The sequence below is a fragment of the Ptychodera flava genome, chromosome 3 (assembly GCF_041260155.1).
Source record: "Ptychodera flava strain L36383 chromosome 3, AS_Pfla_20210202, whole genome shotgun sequence".
Lineage (NCBI taxonomy): Eukaryota > Metazoa > Hemichordata > Enteropneusta > Ptychoderidae > Ptychodera > Ptychodera flava.
In genome coordinates this window covers 34502196-34524069 of record NC_091930.1, presented here as the reverse complement: position 1 = coordinate 34524069, position 21874 = coordinate 34502196, and the positions used below count along the sequence as shown (strand labels likewise).

The 21874-nt window shown below is 38.9% G+C and overlaps 1 protein-coding gene across 4 annotated transcripts in view; it reads right to left on the bottom strand.

The window, feature by feature from the left end:
• Positions 1-21874, bottom strand: part of LOC139129875 (uncharacterized) — a 39250-nt gene that overhangs the window by 5174 nt on the left and 12202 nt on the right. For 2 of the 4 annotated variants that reach the window (XR_011551708.1, XR_011551709.1), the window contains 2 exons: positions 6640-6791; positions 3064-3266 (listed from right to left, as the gene is read on the bottom strand). Coding sequence is in view for 2 of the 4 variants with exons in the window: in XM_070695559.1 (XP_070551660.1) it covers positions 6640-6791 (152 nt within the window). In the remaining 2 variants the exon portion in view is untranslated. The remainder of the gene's footprint in view (positions 1-3063; positions 3267-6639; positions 6792-21874) is intronic. The other 2 variants (XM_070695559.1, XM_070695560.1) reach the window with 1 other exon arrangement.

Here is a 21874-nt window from a genome sequence, read left to right as displayed (position 1 = left end):
GCTAAACCAGTGAGAAGGTTAACGTAGTTCGCGCCTCGAAACCAGAATATTTGAACTTTTGCTAAAAATTGCCTCAAGGAAACTTTCAACCATCCTTTTTTAAATTTTAGAACAAAAATAAGGGGTCACCGTACAAATTTTGGGCCAGAGAAACAATTATTCATTAATATGGCAATTTGCCATCCCTGTGTTTAACTCTATGAAAAAAAATGAAATTTTGGATTTTCAAAACAAGAAATAGATTTTTTTCCTTACTCGAATGAACCCACATTAGTGGTAGATCAGAAAAGTATCAGAAAAAGTTGAGCGTCTACAAATCTGTACCCAGGGCACATTCTACCTTAAGGTAATTTTAAAATGTAAACACGGGAGTGTTATCACCAAACCATAATTGTTTCCGTATTTTTTTGAAATCCCGCGTTTTTTCTACGAGAAAGTACCCAGGAACGCGAGACATTCAGCCAGGCGATTGTAATGGCACAACGCTCTACAGATAGATATCGAGCCGACAGAATGCCGGCGGTAGAATAACCGTGGTCGTAGAGTGACCGGTGGAATAACATAACGTATCAGGGAAGTTTGTTGAGAAGGGATAGAGTCCGCACGGGGGCAAGACAGCTGCTTGGAGGAGATCCACATCGAGGTGTAGTATTTACATATTGACACGCTAATGAACATTACTATCTTTTTTTTTGTATCAGGCCAGACAAAATGTGCCAGTTACCCACGGCATGATACCTGTACCTGTAGCCTTCAGAGCAAGTTAAAAGTTTTCTCTGAAGTATATTTGGTATATTGCGCATGCGGATTTTATATTTTCCACTACAGTCGTTCGAGTAATTTTCAGCACAGGGCTTGACATTATCTTCAAAATACATATTACGTTACAGAAGAATTGAGTTCTCAGGATTTGCTTTATAAAGGCTATTCGAATGGTTCTTAGCATTCAGATTGTATTTGCAAGTGAAATATTGAATGTCGTTTATGCTCTCGAATCTTGCAGGATATTTCCTTGCACTTGACGATGTAGCAAGATGAAATGTACATGGCCGCGTGACAGGAAAACATCGATGAACTTCTGATCAACAGTTGAGCCTACACTCCCTCTAACCTTTCTACATTAACGGCGCTGTTCCTAAATCTACTTGCGACGTGACCGGCATATAAACCCTTCCCGGCCTTACTTCGTGATTGGTTTCTACCGCTCTGTCAGTTCCTCGAACGTGGAACAGTATTTTTCTCCGAAAATTTACAGCGTGTCTTTCCCTACTGACACGGCCAATATTTGCGAATATCATCGAATGACGAATTTGCTTAAAGCCAAAATATACAATACAGATGAAGTTTAGAATTATTGCTTCGGCATATGCGTACACGAATAAATAACTAAATAACTAAATAAATGAACATATAATATATACCTATGTAATATATCGGTGTATCGTTCATACACACACACTATTTATATTATATAATATATAATATATTATATGATAGACATTCTCTGTACTTGATGCATTTTATTTTTGTCGTATTATATATATATATATATATATATATATATATATATATATATATATATATATATATATATATATATAATAAGACAAACTACTTCAAGCACAAATTAATGATATCTGTTACTTAAGTTTCATGCATCCTGCAATCCTCAGACAGAAGAACGCTCTGCTTTAGCATCGAGTACTGTAATTTCACACGGCGTCTCCGATCTCTGAATGCAAGTCAACTTTTCATTTCTGTACTCCTATCCGTTCAAGACGCTGTGTGACCCTATCAGCTTGTTTTACAATAGTCGATCATCTATACAAACACGGACCGGAGGCGCTGCCAGGGCGACTCGCTGAATCATGGACACATGCCGACATATATGCCGACAAATTTGAGATATTAAGTCAAGTACTTGAAGACGACGTTTGTGGAAAAGTTTTCATTTGGTGATTGTTGCAATTTTTTGGACCAAATCCTTAAAAAACGATGCGTGAAGTGATTGGCCCGCCTATACGCGATGTGTCCCCTTGAACCCGATGGTTTTGTCTTAAGAAATTGATGTTCAATCAATCAATCAACCACCTGACTTCCATCTCTGCAATCGATCGGATGATATAGTCACGAGGAAAAACTCACGAATACGTCGATACCTGTGACTTGTGAACGGTTGATCAAAATTTCTGAAGTGATATGGTCGGTATAAAGATGACCCGATCTTCATAAATGTGCATTTCGAGGTTTACCGATCACTGTGAACGAGGTGTCAGTACGTGCGCATACATTTTCGAAAAAAAAATTGACATGAAGATCAGATTAAATTTCATATTTGCGTGACGTCATTCGAAGTGTGCCAATAATAATTGGAGTCGGAGAAATATATCCGTTGATTAATCACAAAATTCAGCGAGTATCAAGTTCTAGATAATGGATGGCGTGACATCACTGTTTCCTCAGAATACTTTCAATATTTTGACGTTCGGCGACTGTATCTGCTCAGGCGCTGGAGTGCATAAATATGTCTCTTTCGAAATGCACATCACCACCACGCTTGTCAAGGATCTATATTAGAGCCTTATCGTCAAACACTTAAACCCATTAGCGCCCGGTCAATCTTCAGCTTTGCTTAAATGTCAAACGTGCTTTACCAATGCCAGGTAATTGCCTCTCCCTTGACTCCTGGTCTTTTCAACGCGAAAGCAATTCAATTCGCTGTACGGTGATGTGGCGATGCGTGCGCACTTCCTCTTTCCGAAGTGCATGATGGGACACCAGTCCAAACAGGACCGTGACGTTTACGTGCAAAGATGATGTTACAAGAATGAATGTATGGAATGTCCGTTAGTGATGAGAAAGTGACCTTTTTACAATTATTGTTTCGATTTTATGGTTTGGAATTGGCTTCGATAACGTGTAATGAATGAATGCGCGGCTGCCGCCATGGAGAGAGGTCAACGAGCAGGCGCAGTTGATTTTTAAATGAAGAAGTTAAGGGGATGAAAGAGAGTGAGCATGCGCGAAATTGAATGAATCATATCGGAAGTCGAAGCAACTTACAGGTTTTCTTGTTGAATTTGAGCCGTTAGGACCACATCCTCACTATTGTACTTTAATGACGTGACGACTTTTCTCCGATCACGTTATCCCTTAACGCAAAGCACACGTCACAAACTGCCGGCAAAGAGTTGTCCGTTTGCTCCTTCTCAACGCTGGTACCAGCCTGACGCTGCGGCAATCTTGAAAGTAGCACGGAGGAGCCTCTACAAATCAAACCATCAATATTCGCCCGTTACTACAAGTGTCTCCCTCGAGATGTCGCTCGGTACATTCGCATGGGGGCGCTGTTTTTCCCCAAAACAGATCTCAAAAGTGCCACATTTGAAGTTATGTGGTCTTCTAATCGATCAGCTGTCATTATGTGTCCGTGCGACACAAACATTTGTGTATGTGTGTGTAATGTACAACTGCGCTATGCTAAATGTGCAGTCGTTCTGTTGTTTAAATTACGGAAAAGGTCGTGCAGGTTACTTAACGAGCATGCTCATATGTTGCTCATTCTTGTGTCGGGCAAGCTATATACACATGGGAAAACCGACAGTTAAAAGATACTCAATAACGACGGAAAAAATATAAGCTTAAAGTAGAAAATCTTTAAATTTTTTCCCACCAGTTAACAAAGATTATATTACCATGCCCTGTCCGTCGCATTTTAATTGGTCGAGCTGAGCCATGTGACCGACCACAAATACGCAATAATGGTTTGTTTATGTGCCCGTGAATATGAATAATATCATAAACATCGTAACTTTTCAGCTAAAACGTAAATTGTAATTTGTACAAAGATCATAATCAATCACAAAATAAAATGGAACACTTGTGGGCCAAGTTTAGACACTTTTTTGAAAAACTCTCCGGATTTGCAATTTTTTTACAGCGCGCGCACTACTCACTGACAAGTTCTGGGGCCCCGTTGCGTTCGCGTGGGTAATTTTCGTAAATTTTGAGACGGGTTTTTGGGTTAGTAGATAATATAATGGAAATAATAGACTCCGCGCTGACCATTAACGTTTATTTATGGGCGCGGGCGAGAGGAAAGCCAAAATAACGGGCTCGGCAAGCCTCACCCATTAATTTTCGGCTTTCGTCTCGCCCTTGCCCATAAATAAACATTAATGGACAGCGCTTCAAAATTAGCTTACGTGTTAAAGTCCCAATAGCTGCGAACTTTATGCATTGTTGCAAAATTAACGGGCTCGGCAAGCCTTACCCAATAATTTTTGGCTTTCCTCTCGCCCTTGCCCATAAATAAACATTAATGGTCAGCGTGTCAAAATTAGCTTACGTGTTAAAGTCCCAATAGCTGCGAACTTTACTGCATTATTTCTTGATTTTATTTTTAAACTAAAGTTAGTTCGTTGTAAATGTGCTAAGTATTGCTGCTCGCTGATTTTGACCATGCCTTCGCGTTTTCACAGGTTAAATTAATAATAAAACGGATGCCTCACTCATAAAATGCCCCGGAAAAGTACAAAAACTGCAGTATTTCCTGCACATACACATCGTAATCATGAAAGAAAGAAGCACGATGCAATTTAAAATTTACTTGAATGCACAACACATGGTGGCCAACGTTAACATTTTCTTGTTATAATCTTTATTTTCCCTGTCACATGATTAGTTTTTCAAAATAGCGGGAAATCTAAACTGATGTTTAAAACGGTTGAATTTACACGCCACTTTCGACACTTATGACAGTGTTATACACTTTTCAGTCTTTCAATGGGTCTTGCTCAAAAAAACTCTGGAAAATGGGGCATATTTTGAGATCGGCTTATACACAATCGCACTTATTGGGGTTTAATTATAACGAGGTTGTGCCATGCACGAGCTTTTTAAAGTCGTTATTCACTAATTTGTTCGTATCTAGACTGTGTTTTTGTCAGCATCGTATTTGTCTCCATTGGTTTATTATGTGTTTGAAATCATGCTTGGAATGTCGAAGACAAATCAAAATATAATAATATCTCCATCTCGAAAATCAAATATTGCTAATAAAAGGAAAAGAAAGGTATTCTTTTCCGAATACAATGCTTTGTCTGTCACATTTCTGAAAGAAGGACGCTGTTCTTAGGATTTCAGAAGAAAGTAATCTGTTTGTACTGTGCTCAAATTCAAATGATATTAGAGTCGTATATATATATATATATATATATATATATATATATATATATATATATATATATATATATATATATATATATATATATATATATATATGTATAAGGGATGCTGGAGAATTGATTTTACAATGTCATCTCTACAACGTTGTTTCGTGAGTCGCGAAACTCACTCATCAGGAGACTAGACTGGAGTGAATCTACATGAGCTAAACATCGCTGGTTACAACAGGTGGGGAATATATATTATATATATATATATATAATATATATATATATATATATATATATATATATATATATATATATATATATATATACACACACATATATATATAATATATATATATATATATATATATATATATATTATATATATATATATATAAACCAAAATAAAATGGTAAAAATGCCAACAAATGTTGAGATGTACAAATTAGATATAAAAACTAACGAGTAAAACATCGGACAACTGATTTTCACCAAGCATTATTACTGCATGCTCCCGCATGGGAGACTTTTATCATAAAATTACTGCAACTTTCAAGGGACCATAGGACATATGTGAGACAAATCTAACGATTGAAATTGCACACATATTGTTAAAGAATCAAGCCGTTATAAATTGGGGTGTATTCCCGGCGTATTGTTGAGCTCAAATTGGTCGAAATTAGCGAATAGACGGGGCCGTCGCGTCGAAGCTTTCACGGTTCTAAACTAAGTTAAACTTTGAAGAACGTCATTGTTGAAAGTTTAAGACGCTAAACGCGCCGAAGGATGATGATACAAAACAGACCTTTACTTTCTCTTTGTGATCATGCCTGGAATTAACCACACATCCTTAACCTCATCAGCATGAGATGTCCAAAAATGATGGAGAATTTAAAAACTAGATATCATGTAAGTCCGATGTCACGTGACGACAGCCTGGAATAAGTTACTTCGGCACAGATTTCTGCAATAACGTTGCAAATATTTCACGGACTGCAAACTATCAAACCGATGACTCGATGCGAAATGACAAGACAGCGGGACACCAAAGTAATATTCTGGCGCAATCTATTAACCTCACGGCGATTAAATTTCAAATCCCGAGTCAAGGTCTCCACTCTTCCCAACCAGATATTCCAAAAATTGTCTCGTTTTTGTTCCCGTGTAGGATGTCGAACTAAAATGTGCCGAGCAAAATAACGTGAACTCGGAGACGGGATGACGAATGAGGCAATCACGTGTTTTGAAGGTCAGAGACGCCGTGCCCACAGTCTCCATGATCCGCATTACCACAAATCGTAACGCGTGGTCATTCCACTGACATCAAATACCGAACAACTCACTCGCTCAACCCGATCACCTTAATCCACGCCATTCATTCACCGGCACAGCCATACCACCCAACAAGTAATCCGCAATATGCACACGTCGTTTAACTCTATGAATGTACAGGACTTCATTTTACCTGTCGTAATCTTCAGCACCCATGCAGACGTAGGACTTGTGGGCGGGCGAGTAATCACACTCGTACGGCCATTCGCACTCGCACTTCCATTTCATAAATCTGGAACCGCCCATGCATTTGTCGTGCTTGCCGAGTAGAGTGCCGTCTTCACACTGTAAGAGAAGACACCAAATTTCAGAAACACTTGGAGTATGTATGTATGTATGTATGTATGTATGTATGTATGTATGTATGTATGTATGTATGTATGTATGTATGTATGTATGTATGTATGTATGTATGTATGTATGTATGTATGTATGTATGTTGTATGTATGTATGTATGTATGTATGTATGTATGTATGTATGTATGTATGTATGTATGTATGTATGTATGTATGTATGTATGTATGTATATAGTAGTTGAATCCAAAGCGTCACATAATTTTTATTTGTTACGTAATGGCAACAAATGATCATCTGATAAAAATTCTGTCTGCGTTCTGTGACAGATTTCACAAAAGCCGCAGTTTACTTTCGAAATAAATGTTCGTTTTGTGTGACGTGATTTGCCTCAGTAAACTGATTAGCAGAGCGTGGCGCATGTCAGACTGAGGCAAGAATGGTAAACGCTTATTATTTTTCACTGTTTCTCAACAGGATGAATATGAACGGGCACGAATTATGTACCGTGAAGAATTGAATTACCAAACGAATTCCCAGCATTTTGATGATGGTTATTTTTCTTCGGTATGTTTAATAAACACAAAATGATTAGATTACAAGGAAAAAATGGGAAACCCCTGCTTGTTAATCGTCTGGCAGGGAACCAAACCAGGTACCCGTATGGAGACACACACATTTTCAGTGACTCATAAACTATACTAGAAAATCTGGTCGTTTTTTTTATTTATGCGGCCACATGGTCGTCCAACACGTTATGTATAACAACTCAGTACAATTTTCAGGACTTCAACATTAGAATTACGGCGCAAATCCTTCTGTTCATGTGTGTCGCCAATAGATTGAAAAAAGCGGGCTAGATTTCTTCATACACACTTCACTGCTTTATTCCGCAGTAACGCTCTGCACGCCACAAATTATATGGGCGACAAAACACGATACGTCTATTCATAATGTCAAGTGATATAACAGAATAGTCAAACACCGACATCGGCTCTCCCCCCTGCTCGGGGTCATCTCGAATTGCACATGCGTTTTTTGTCATTCTGGTTAGTGTGTCCCATCAGGGCAGCGGTATACTTTTATCGCAGTATTCTTTCTCTCTCAACGCAGATTCATTTTATCTTGTTTTGTTTTGAGTAAGTATCATCTTGGCCTGTCAGAAGTCACTGCGTGATCGAGTGTTTAGTTCAGAAACGTGAATTTCCCTCCGAAAATTTCTCGTGCAGGAGCTATTTTAGCTTTATTGCACAGATTCAAGTTCCCAACAGAACCATTAAGACGTTTACCCGAAACCTAACAACAACTCCCTATCTTCCTATACTCATACCTACGGATGACAAGTTTCCTCCTAAGACACCTGAGCTTGTATCACTCTCTGCATTCCAATGCAAAAAGTTATGGCCTTGGGAAAAAAACATCCTAACCATTGATCATTTCCAATTAAACACAGCAGTCTTTGGCAAACGAGGTTCCTGAGCATATCTATCTATCTATCTATCTATCTATCTATCTATCTATCTATCTATCTATCTATCTATCTATCTATCTATCTATCTATCTATCTATCTATCTATCTATCTATCTATCTATCTATCTATCTATCTATCTATCTATCTATCTATCTATCTATCTATCTATCTATCTATCTATCTATCTATCTATCTATCTATCTATCTATCTATCTATCTATCTATCTATCTATCTATCTATCTATCTATCTATCATATGTATGTATGTATGTATGTATGTATGTATGTATGTATGTATGTATGTATGTATGTATGTATGTATGTATGTATGTATGTATGTTACTTAAGTGTTATACATCTCTGAAGATTTTGAGATGTATGAAACTTAAGTTACACCTGTTAGTACTTTGTACTTCAAGTAATTTGTCAGTATATATATATATATATATATATATATATATATATATATATATATATATATATATATATATATATATATATAAATTCGTAATTTTAAGTTTAACATCAGTGGAACAAAAATGATTGATTCAAATTAGTGTAATGACGCTTCCTTGCACAAAGACGGTTTACTTTGTCGCACTTCATGAAAAAGCCCAGCTCTCGGAGCACTTCTTGAAAGTCAAAGATGCGTCACTTCTCATTGAAATGCCCTGTCACCTATTGAAAGTGTCTTATGTCTTACAGACGATCATTTCATGTCGCGCAAGCGGAGATATTTGCATGTATTTTTCCCGCCAATTAGCGAACGCACGCGTCGGTCTGAAAAGCTCCTAACGACCGTGTAATTGCTCGATGAATCGCTCGCTGTGCTTACTCCAGTCGAAAGTTTGTAATTTCATTAAAAATCTCAGCGAGCGTCTAATTGTCGTATTTGCTGACACAGACCCCGCTCTGATATCCTGTCTCGTAATCGATGGCTTCCTGACTTTTCGTATTCTGGCTTAATGGTCGAACTTCAATCCTACATTAGATTAAATTGGCTCCTGCTGTTAAGCGATCATTTGTAAAACAAAATCGACTTAAACTTGCTGAATGAAAACGTGTTTGCGTCTAGAGTGTGACTGATTCGTTTCGATTCCAAATCCCTCTTCAGTTCTCCCCGTTTCGATTCAGAATCGTATTTTGTGAATTTACTGTCTGGACGCTCACTTCGTAACAGCAGATACAAGAAGCAATCATCACCGTACAATGCATCAAAGTTAAACGTAAAAATGAAACAAACTTTTTCACGGGGTCGCATCAAACATCCGGACCATTGATTATCTACATTTCATACCTAAGCTCACAATATTGAGAAAGAGACGATGTAGAGCGTAGTGGTAGTAAAGTAATTGAAATTCACTAAGTAATACAGAGAATGGTTAGTTTTTTTCATCGTGAAGCTTCCAAATGATAGCTTTCCTTTTTCAAGAACAGAAGAGGTGATAATTAAAATGTTTCAATCATTTAAATTATGTTTGTCGAAATTGTCCGTTGTCGATCACCACTGAATACGGAAGGCTTACTGTTTGAACATCTTTTTATCGTATTACTTTATAGCGTCGCGTTGCCCACCCTGGGTTTGTACAGATCGTGATGCGAATCAATGAAGTTTTTATCTTTTGCATTTGGCTGCATGGGGCTGGCTGCCTCTTCCGATCTCCACGATGAAATAAAATCAGCATTATGTTTTTCGCACGATTCTCAGACAATTTCATCGATGTGCTGTCCATTCCATTTTGAACTGAAAAAAAACCCTGAGAACTGATGTCTAGATATATCCAATGGCAGCAATGGTTGCGATGACAAAAAACCTCCCTCTCAGCCCCATCTCTTCTGCCTGACATTGTTTGCTTGACGGTGTCTCTTTTTTACTGTCGTTGTCTATTTCTGTCCTTATTTCTGGTTCTCTTCCAAGTTTCTTCCATCTATGTATATTTTCCTTGATTGTCTCCGTATCTGTCTTACAGTCTCTCCCTTTCTCTGTTTCTGTCTGTCTGTCTGTCTGTCTGTCTGTCTGTCTGTCTGTCTGTCTGTCTGTCTGTCTGTCTGTCTGTCTGTCTGTCTGTCTGTCTGTCTCTCTCTCTCTCTCTCTCTCTCTCTCTCTCTCTCTCCTCTCTCTCTCTCTCTCTCTCTCTCTCTCTCTCTCTCTCTCTCTCTCTCTCTCTCTCTCTCTCTCTCTCTCTCTCTCTCTCTCTCTCTCTCATAGTCTGGTAAGCTGTGGTTACATAGAACTTTGCGGTGCTTTCCAAATGCTGTCCAAAATCAAAGTAACTCCTCTGTTGAAAGAACTACCCCTTACAAGTCTTCTTGGACCGTGTCAGTATTATCTCCGAAAGATAACGCCACACCTTTCGCGACCTTTTGCCTGACCTCCCATTTAGTATCGCCCACTGAGGACGTTTAAGTGTAGCAGTGGGAAGCCTGACTCCCTCACAAAATCTCGCAGTTTTAATCAAGACAATATTAAGAAAGTAACTTTACGAGGCAGAGATAAACGAAGTGTATCTAATCCAATAATGTGCGTTTGAATGTCAGCTTTATAAAATAGACGAGTGGTATGCAAGTCCATGCATGATTACTCGAACAACATTCTCTCTTCTGTTTTTTTTATTTTTCGAGGAAGCATGGATGAACGTTTTTCAAGATGTCAGAATATATCCCGATGAAATATGTCCTCGTTCTCTGTTTCTATATCCAGTTACTATCATGACATCCCACGATAGCAATTATTACATTTTTATTTATAATCGTTTTCTATGCTATGCGTGTGCGGCACCGGCTCTGCTGAACGGATCCAGGCCAGCTCGTTGCACCTGATACGATTGCAGAACGCGCAATTTTCCAGCATTTGTATTTATCCTGACCCCTCTCACTATCTTGAAATTCATCTGGTACGATCTATCAAATTAATTTATTCCTCGATTGCAATTTTTTCTACTTTCAAGTGCGCTTAAATCTTAATAATAGATGTTCTGGGGACAGGTTTCGGATAAATATTTATGACGATAAAATTTACGATTCCGTAGATGTGAAGGACATGGGGGGATGCTGGTGTGCGGTTTTTGCAACCTGATGGACGTATGGAATATATTGGAGATGCTGGAATGTCCTGCACGCATAAAAGGGTCGACTTCCATATAATGAAAGTCAAATAAATTAAACCTAAGTTATCATTCGTATCCAACTATTGTATGTGACAAACTGTGGCTTGAGATTGACCTTTGAACTACACTTCACGCAATGGATGATGGTTCCAAAATCGTCATCCAATAATACTCTACCATCGATAACCAGCAATGTGACACATGTTATGGAGCATTAAAGTTCCTGTGAAACTTTGTGTTGCCTCGGTCAAACGTGAAGCTAAGGCAAAAGACCACATATTCGCTCAATGAATTAGAAAACTCACATCATAGATGATATTATTTTCACTACACAAATGATAGATAGATGATTATCCCATCAATATCTATTTTGATTTGGCAAATTCGTGTGAAGATTTCATCGAAACTTTAAGACCTTTGTAGAACCTATTAAACGTAAAATGGCGATCTGTAGGTTGTGAAGTGAATTCTCCTTTAGGAGCGCGCATTCAGGACCCAGAAAAAAAACCATTTTTAGGTCCATGGTGCATTCTACCCAGCAAAGTCATGGCAATGTAAGGCTAATTATGAACCTCGATAACAGAATAATTAAAAAAGAATTATCTCCAAGGATAAACGCCAATACAAGCTAATGCTTCCACACTGAACAACTTAATGCATCTTGTCAGTAACTACGGTGACGATGATGATGCGTGCCTTGAAACTAAAAGGTTTAATCTGTTGCTCGTATTTTGTGTAAAGAAACTTTCAACCATACTGTTTCATTATCAACAATCAAAATCAGGAGTTACTGCGTGAAGTTGGTTTTCAAAATTTTACTATGAAACAAATTTACCGATATTTGAATTTGAATGCGTTCACCATGTGTTAATCCACCGGGAAAATTTATACTCTCGCAAAAGCAAAATGGGGAAATTTAATTTCGCGCCACATGTTTCAAAATGAGTACCGACAAGCAGCAGATTGGTAAAAGTGTGCTCAAACTTGTGCTCAAACTTTCCTCAATGAGACTTTCAACCATTCTCTTACCAAATCAAGAATAAAAGTCAGGGGTCACCGTGCAAAGTTTGGTACTAGAGAAACAAACTACCTGACATTTTCCGATATTTGAAATTCAAAATGGCTGCCATCCCTGTGTTAACTCTATTGGGAAAAATAAAATTTTCGATTTTTGAGAAACTAAGAAGGTGAACATGTTTTCTCACTCCAAGAGCTTTAAAATGAGCCGCGCTTCAATTGGTAGATCAGAAAAAAATGTCAAATATTTGAGAGTCTGAATATCTTTCCGCGAGGACATTCTCCTATAAGACGAAGTTGACACTGCTTCGGCGCCAGCTACCCCAGACTGCTGCCTCGAGAACGATATCTTTAAACGTGTAACTTAAAAATGACATTGTAAAATTAAACAAAACCGTTCAATGTCAAGTGTAGAGGTGTCAGAAGAAACGATCATAGATAAAGGTAAGTCACATGTCAAGATGGGTCGGAGAAAATGCAGTGTGCGCTGCCCTTCTCCAGAACACATATTCACGCGCAAGCAAACAAGCTGGATGACTTGAATTGCTTCATGGGAATATCGCATTGCATGCTGGGTGAACCACCCTTCCCGAATTCGTGAATGATAAATTGAAGATGAGAAAAATCGAATAAAATATGTAGAAATAAAAACACTTAGTGAATAAGTGCTGTTTTATTCATTTTTATATTCGGATTGCCAAGCGCCATCTGGTGTCCTGGTAAATTATTGAAGGCATGCTGAACTCGTAATTACAAGGTCCAGGGTTAATACAACTGAGAGCTACAAATTGTCGTCTGCGTTTTATGAAATTACATCAATTGTAAATGTCGTGGGATCGACACAGTTCTTCGCAAATTCGTAAATTTTCTGTCGACAGACGTCAAAGCAGCGAAAACTTGAGATAAGCAATTGTTCGTGTCGAAGCATATAAATCCTGACATATTTTATCGCTTTTCCTAACGACCTATCACGTTGAACCCTGTAAATATACCATAGCTCACTGACGAATAGGCCACAAGATGTTGGCAAAGAACGGCGTTTAAAGTGACGATATTAATTTTCGCGCTCAAAGTTTTGACGTACATGTTTTCTTAGCTAGGAGAGTGTGAGTAGGGTTTGTACTAGAAATTCACTCTTTCATTCAAGTTTCGAGTCTTATAAATATTTTTTTTTAAAATTCTAATTGCCCACTCTTAACCTGTGTAACTTCAGTGGCACCAACGCTACACGTTTTTGTTCGATATACTAGTAGCCAAGACAGCGGGCCTTGCTGGCTGAGTGACTCAACAACTTCAACATTTAGTGAATTGAATCTCTTTAGACATTCGTGGATCAAATGTTACTTCTGATTGTTTGTCTGTTTGTCTGCCTGTCGATCTGTCTGCTTTCGTCTGTTCGTTTGCGGTGTCTGATTGTCTGTTTGCCAGTCATCTTCTATCTACAATTTTTACGCGTATTTGGATTTGTCTATATGTGTATCGCTTTGTGTGGTGCTCGTTTGGTTCTAAAGAAACCTATCATCCATATATTTGCCTGTCTGCTTGTCTACCTACCATTCTCTCTGTTTGCACTACGATGTGTCTCCAGCTAGTTATTCATATCATGTTATATTTAGCATCTGCTCGTCGTGTTTCGCCCTCCTCATGTCATCGTCTGCCTTTGCGTGAACCCGTGAATCCGTCAGTCTCGGTAGCTAACGATTAGGAACCCCTCCATCTCCACATGTGTAACTGTCTACAACTTAGATCCAAAAACACTGAATACCCAAACCATGTTTTGGTAGCTCTAAAGATGTTCTATTTTACAGTGGTAGGTAATATCTTGCAATTGCTGTCTCTACAGTTGCCACTCTTGAGGGAGGACGTGCCTCCAGAACATTTTTCGGACTCTATTTGTTTCCCAAAACTTCTCTGATTTGCTGCTTGTGTAAAACAATTTTGAAACTTGTTGAGTAAATACAGATTAAACTGTCTCGTTTTTGTGAAAATCTGAAACTCGATTCCCCCTATAATTATCGCAAGGCATGCATGGCCGCCGTCTTAGCAAATATGGCTAGTAGTTAAAGCCCCAGTATTTGTAATTAACAATTTTTTTCATATTTTTGATTAAAATGACATCCTCAGTATGTGAAAGTAGACCATAATTAATACTGAATCGCATGGTTTGCATGCCCAGCCCGCCTCACGATTAACAGTAAAAGGAGTGAAAAATGACTTCTTGTCCGGACCAGAAGTCAGCTTTGTTGACACACGAAACGAAACGTAATCACACCACCGCGCATGCTCAACCACATCTACGCAAGTTTTACTGTGGCGTCCGTAGGAACCATACGCTCTTCGAAAAGGTCTGGTCCATCGAAACTGGAGACTCAGCTAAAAACGCGCGAAAGTTGGGTGAAATACCGGAAAGATATAAATATGTAAGTGTTTACAGATTGTTCCGACTATAATGAGCCATGCAAACAAACGTCTTGAACAGCTAAACTAACGACGGAGGCAGTCGATTGTAAGCTTCATGCAAGGCACTGCACGTTGTGACCGATGGTACGGAGATCAAGTTTGCTGAATGAATTGAGAGACAAAAACATATATGAATAAAAATTCAACACTTCACCATTGTAATCATTGAACTAGTCGTTTCTTCCATTATGGAGTATAATGAAAATTTCGTTGAAAATAAATGACGGGACTGATTCTGCTCCGTCTACTCAAACGAAGTTTTGTGTACGGCCAGGCTACGCTGCAGGCAACACAGCCTATCAACTTCGCATATCGTTGCCGTACGGCGTAATTGAAAACGCTCAGAAAGGAAAAATTATATCTTGAATGCAGTACAAAAGTCTTACTTATTAAACTTACAAGTATTTCAAAATAATATCGAACGTAACGGGTATCTAATCCTCACAAGGACTACAGTAGTACAACAAGTATCGGCTAGCTACGATGCGATGGAAGTTCGAACACAAGAGAGATCCCGGCCTCACTGCAAAGTCGTCCCCTGCGCACCCGGCCCGACAGCAAACTAACCTCTTGGTTTGATTCTGTTGTTTATATTTTTGTATAAAATTCATGATACATATCTGACTTTCACAACTGTACAATTTGCTCAGGCTGTAGTCTACAGACGATCGGAGGGAGCTAAGGCAGGCCCAAAATTTGCATGAACAATGCCCGGGACAATTATAGACGCAGCTCGATGAGAAAGTCATTCACATAAACCTAAGTGATCAATACAAAACTTTTAAACATCACTGGTTCTGAAAATTTATGATCAACGTTTCTGACCTACGGAATTTACACTCCGACGTTGTTTTTTGTGTGTTTGGCCAGCTACTAGACCTGTAAGGCTGTACTACATGGAGGTAATAGACTGTACAAGTGCAGCGGGGCCGGGCCGAGATTGGTGTGGGGCCTGCAGCAAGGTAAAATTGACAGCGTCCATTGCAGAATGCCCGCGTGTTATCCTTTCTCGTTTGGGAGGAAATTTACCGCTGTATTCAGAATGCCTTTTTACCAGTATAAAAGCTCAGTAACTGATGCATCAAGAGCCAAGAGTCTGTAAATTTCTTAGCAGTAGCTCCATTGTTTTTTTCTAAATTTTCGCTGAGATACAGCAGTGCGTATACTGGTCCCGATCGTTCTGACTCAGGCGTTCACAGCTGTTTAGGGAGCCGTCATTATTTACGATCTGGGGGTCGGAGGAAGTACATTAGAAACTCCGAAATTTTGAGTCGCACCCCAGCCAACCATGATGACTTTGAGTAACCCCCTCTCTAACAGAAAGGTTGGCTTACCTGAGCCCATGTAATAATATGTAGATATAAAAGCTCACCTAATAAGCAGTCTCCGACCATATAGTATTGTTAAATTTGGATGCTTGGGTAGCATGTCATTATGGTATGGTTAAATGTCCAAATGGTGGTTGAACTCAAGTCAAATAAAAAACAAACATAGTCAAATAAAAAATAAACATTTCTATGATAATATAAAGGATGAATTCACAACAGTTCAGTTTTGTCCTAGATCCTGTGCACTTATAGTGATATCTGTCGAGAACATTTCTCCATGCCCCAGCCTCTCCTTCCAACCCTGGTAACGACTGCAGAAAATTACCATGTGACATCATCATCACCACTGTTGATCCTCATCTTTAATGTCGCTGGTGCCATTGCGAACATGAACAACGATATCATTCTCATCGTCACTATCTTCTCTTTCATAATAAGTATTGCTAGTAGTAGCACCTAATTGTAGTTTTTTGCCTTGCTTCATCTAGTTGATATTTATTTGTACTGTTAGAGTATTTATTTTCTTTTTAATTTAATATGTATCAGAGTAATTATTATGTCATTGAGGACAGAGTAAGACAAAGAAAAATCATTTTGAGCACCCCGTATAACTTTCAATTTTTGAATGACCCCCAGGTCGTAAATACTGACGGTTCCCTTACTTGCTGCCAAAGGCGATCGCGTTCACTGCATTCGACAGCCTACCATAGATTGCCAAACTATGTTGCTTCGATTTCGCAATCACCTTGCCGCTAAAGCGACAATCAGCTGAAATTTATTACTTCAAGTTACTCAATTTTGATAGCTATTTGCCTACAGAAGTGAGCCAAGTGTATATAGTGTCGTCTTGATTTTACATCGGTACCCGGAGTTCTAAGTGACCAACTGCAGGGTGCGCATCGGTGCACTGCCGACTGCAGTTTGAATAATCCGTATATAAAGCACACGGTACCAGAATAGAATGTTAGCCTCCTCTGCCAAAGTTCTGTATCCTCTGAAACACAGTAGCAGTACGTATTTGAACGGAGAAGAACAAAATAAAACCATTCGCAGGTCATTCAGCCGGCGACATGGGCAATTACCCGGGCAGTGTGGCGTGGCATGGCATGGCAAGGCCCCAGGAATGTTGCAGGCTCGATGATGTCATCAGTATCGGCGTTCTCGATCACGTGCACAGCCTACAAATTGTCAACAAACCCGCGCGGCAATCCAACTCGATCGGGCAATATTTAGCGTTTGTATGTCACTACAGGAGCACAAATTTGGCTTATTTCTTTACTGAACAACATTTCACGATGGATGAAAGAGAATAATATGTAATTTCGAACAAAAAAGGTTAAAAGTCAGAAATACTTGGGCTTTAATATACGGTTATTCACAAAATACCGGGATTTATGTCCTCGTACATCGTGCAGCGGAGGTATTGTCCTCGACGCTACGCGTCTCGGACAATACCGTAGCGTACGATGTACGAGGACATAAATCCCGGTATTTTGTGAATAACCTTATTATTATACACCTTTTTAGTCGAAATTTAGGCGTTTTTTGGATGCTTCTCGCGCACTGCACTGAGCGATCGCGAGCAGACTGGGAACGCGTTCAGCGCGTCCGCTAAGCGCACAGAACGAAATTTCAACCCGCGCTGCGCAGTGCACGTGGTAGAAATTTTACGTCAGCAGCATAATTTCACTCAAATTCACCGGTTTTGGACTGACCATGATTTACTTTGTGAAGTACTGAATGTTAAGAAGTATATATTTTTGTAAAAAATGTAAAATATTCTCTTCTTTTTCCTCTTGTTGACGTAAAGGTGTTTTGAGGTCAAAGGTCAAATAGCGTCCAATAACACCTAAAGTTATTGTACTCCGCGTCAAAGTTATTGGACTCTGCGTCCTCTGATACCGAAACTTACTGTACGACGAAACTCCATAGGTTACAGACGTAGGTGTATAATAATGTCGGTTATTTCCTTCTTTAAGCCAAATATTTGAATGGTGACGCCTGATTTTGAATTGTATCAATGACAGAGAATGGCTAAAAGCTTCCTTGGAGAAAGTTTGAGCAAACTTTTAAAACTGGCTCTTTAGAGACGCGCAGGCCTAATTACCATAACGCGCCTTTGTATAATTCGATGATTTATTGAATCAGACGTGTACACGTGTTTGGAAATTAGATGTGCTATCATTATCTTTTGTTGAAGATAATTCTTCAAGCGAATTTTCCTGAACTCTTTTGACGGGTCAGATATTTCCCACAAGGCCATACGATTCTGCGCGCAATTATGACATACAGTATGCAACACGCGGGAACGAACCAGGTGGCAACATTTTAGTGGGAATGAAAACGCTTAAATTTTTCAAGCGCCGGGGGAGAGATATTTGTTCATGCTAATAATTTTTCAAGGGAATGTTCTTTTTAAAGTTGCAGATGGGACGCTGTTTGTCTTTCCTCTGTCCTTGAACTGGCGGCGAAGTGATCATCGACCGAGAAGAGAGCATGATGGGTAACCGATGCCGGGAACTATTTCAGCATTTCAGTTGATGTCTTGGGCGCCAAGATACTTTTTGCGATCTCTGTGAAACAACGCTTTGTATGTGGCTAAAATAAACATATTTTTGCCTGTATTACCGGATAACAATCTTCATGTTTATTCATAAGGTATCAATCGGGTCTATTTATCTTCACCGACAGCTCATACATTTTAATTCCATGTACATCGATTGATTCATCCCGCTTTAATTAGATATATAATATCAGTATTAATTAATTAGCTGGCTTCAATAACGAGTAATTGATCGCGGCCTAGGGGCACCTCTGATAATCTAGTGACATATTTGACTAATGCGCATGTGTGGGGGTCACGGTTTTCTTCAACGATTTGAGTGCAATATAGTGATGCGGACATTAATTTAGAGTAAAGTATATTAATGCTACCTTTAAAATAAACCAGCGTGGGTAATTCTTAATTGTCAGGATAGTAAGATCTCACTGGATACACGTTGCGAAAAGACATACTGTCTGGTTGTTCATGTGATGTGTTTTGTGCACTCGTATGGCGCATTGGCGGGCATTTTTGTGACTCTGCGCATGGTTGGGTCATAAAGAAAACTAACATCTACCATTTTTCAAGATACCTTCACAGGCCTCCTTATATACAGATGGCAAAGCACCGCTCTGTATATCAAGATAAGATTAAATTTCTTGGAAATATATAGAAAAGCCACACAAACTTTTGATGTTTTGTCACTATGCAAGCGCTGGTCTGTGAGCCAATGAACTGCAAGCAAACGACATGACGTTGATACCCTAAAGAGTACTTACCAGGTACGAAAATATTACAGCGCGTGGGAAGTCGTTTTCCTAGCCGCACATTATAGTCATGATTAATTTAGTCAAGAAACGACCATTTACGTGAAAGTGAAGCAAAATAGAAATGAAAAGAACATCGATTTGCTAAAATTGGAATTTGGCGATACGTAAATTGCATTACCGATTCATTTGTTAGTGCTCCTAATGAACTTATTTATTATCGCGACAAACGTTCCATTTGTGTCACTTTCGACGTTTTAGCGCCTAAAATGGAATACCAATGCTGCACCGAATGCAATTTGCGTACAGCTTTCTGCGTCGTCGACAATTACTACGTTGATCGAGCCGAAATTGTCATGTTCCGGCAGCTTGGGTTTTGTTTTTCGTTGCCCATCTATGTCAATGTAGTTAATGTCCTCAGCTTAAAATTAAAGAACGTTCTCGGTGTTTGTAGAGAGATATCGTGGACGTTGGTTTCGATTCATCGAAACCAAGAGGAAGGTAAAAATTTGAAAATTAATAAATCTTACACCAGATTAAAACGGTTACGAATTTCTGAAATTCTTTATTAATTTTGATCATGGCTATTTTTTTCCATTTTCAACTTATTAAAAACAGCCCGTCTGACTAATTTTATCTACGAGAAATCATGCACAGGATAAAGAATATGCTTTAACAACTGAACGATTTGGACTTCCGACGCAAATCCACTACCCGCCAAAAAAACTGATGAAATATAAATTGCACGTTAACTTATAGAAAGGTCTTTTTAAGAGTTTAAATAAAACAAATTTGCTCCATGAGTCTGAGAAAATTTTACGATTACGATTAAGAAGCATGTGCATCCGATAGACACGATATTGAGCACGAATAATTGTCTGATTTTTGTTTCTCTAACTTATTTTGTTTTCTTAAGATACGGCAATGGTGTCGACAGTCACGTGATCATACATATTTCAGTAACATAAAACATAAGATTATTGTATATTTTAATGACACATTCAGTAACCATCATCAATCGAGAACTCGGAGACAATTAAGGTAGAATGTGCCTCGGGGACTAGGTATTCGGATTGTAAATTTTTACAATACTTTTCTGGTCTACCGCTTGTTTGGGCTCGTTTGGAGGCAGTTGGCGTGAGTCACATTTTCACCATCTTCGTTTTGTGAAAAATGGAAATTTAAGTTTTCCATACAGCTAACACTTGAATGGCGGCCATATTGAATTTCAAATATCAGGAAATATTTGGTAGTTTGTTCTGGTACAAAACGTACACGGTGACCTCTGATTTTCGATTTGGTTAAAACTTTCGGGCAAAACTTGCAAGTCTTTTACTTTTGAGACTAACTACATTAGTTCAGCAACATATACTGGCAACCCAGCCTTACCTAACAACAGCATATTCAGTAATGGGAAGGCAAAATTAATATTATAAACCGGGTGATACTCGCTTCAGGAATCCATGTTCTGGGGCCCCTTACGTGCAATAAGCTGTGAGGCCCCGCCCGTAAGCGACACAAAATCAATGGAACTCGGCAACAATCATTAAATGTCAATATGACCTTGAATGACATCGATTTCCGCATTTTAGAAAAGCATATACAATATGCAACAAAATATCACTTACTTTTGAATTTTCTAGTATGTCGTATTTTACACTTTGAACAATCAACAAAAGTCAATGCGATTGCCACTTATTAAACCAGGATAAAATAAAGGCACCCTTTATCGCAGTAGGGTCATATTATTTTATCATATCTATCATCAATAATGATTTGTTTCATCGCTCCGCGGGAAATCATCGCTTATTTATTACCGGACAATGCGGACACTCGTAATTGGACACGTTATATCTTGTCGCACGGGGCGATTGCTCCACAGCGGGTGTCCATTGTAATTTTCCACTGATAGCACACCAATCCCATTTTTCTAATAACATCAACGGCCTTCATGTCAGGCCGTACGTGCTTTTTTTAATCAATTCGCAGGAATTGGAACATGTATTTCCGTGAAGGTTCCGTGGATCTTGAATCTCGGGGGGCGTTCCTACTCTCACGTGTGGATGATTCGAAAGCGGGCATCGATTCATACCGGTCAGACGGGAAAACAACAAAACACACATCCCTCGATTGTGCGTGTGATGAAGCGGTTGATTGGGAATTTTGAAGATCAAAAAATCTGAAAATCTGAAATATCGGAATGTTTATCAGGCTTCCTTTGCAATTACAGTTGCCAGTCTTATTAATCCCCGAGTGAAGCCTGTGTAAACCCCTTCCCCATCAATATAAGTCACGTTGGCTTATATGTTATGCGAATCTTAATCCCTGCCGTAATGTCCTTTAAAAGATCTAATCCTCCAGCGAAATGGAAACAACAGG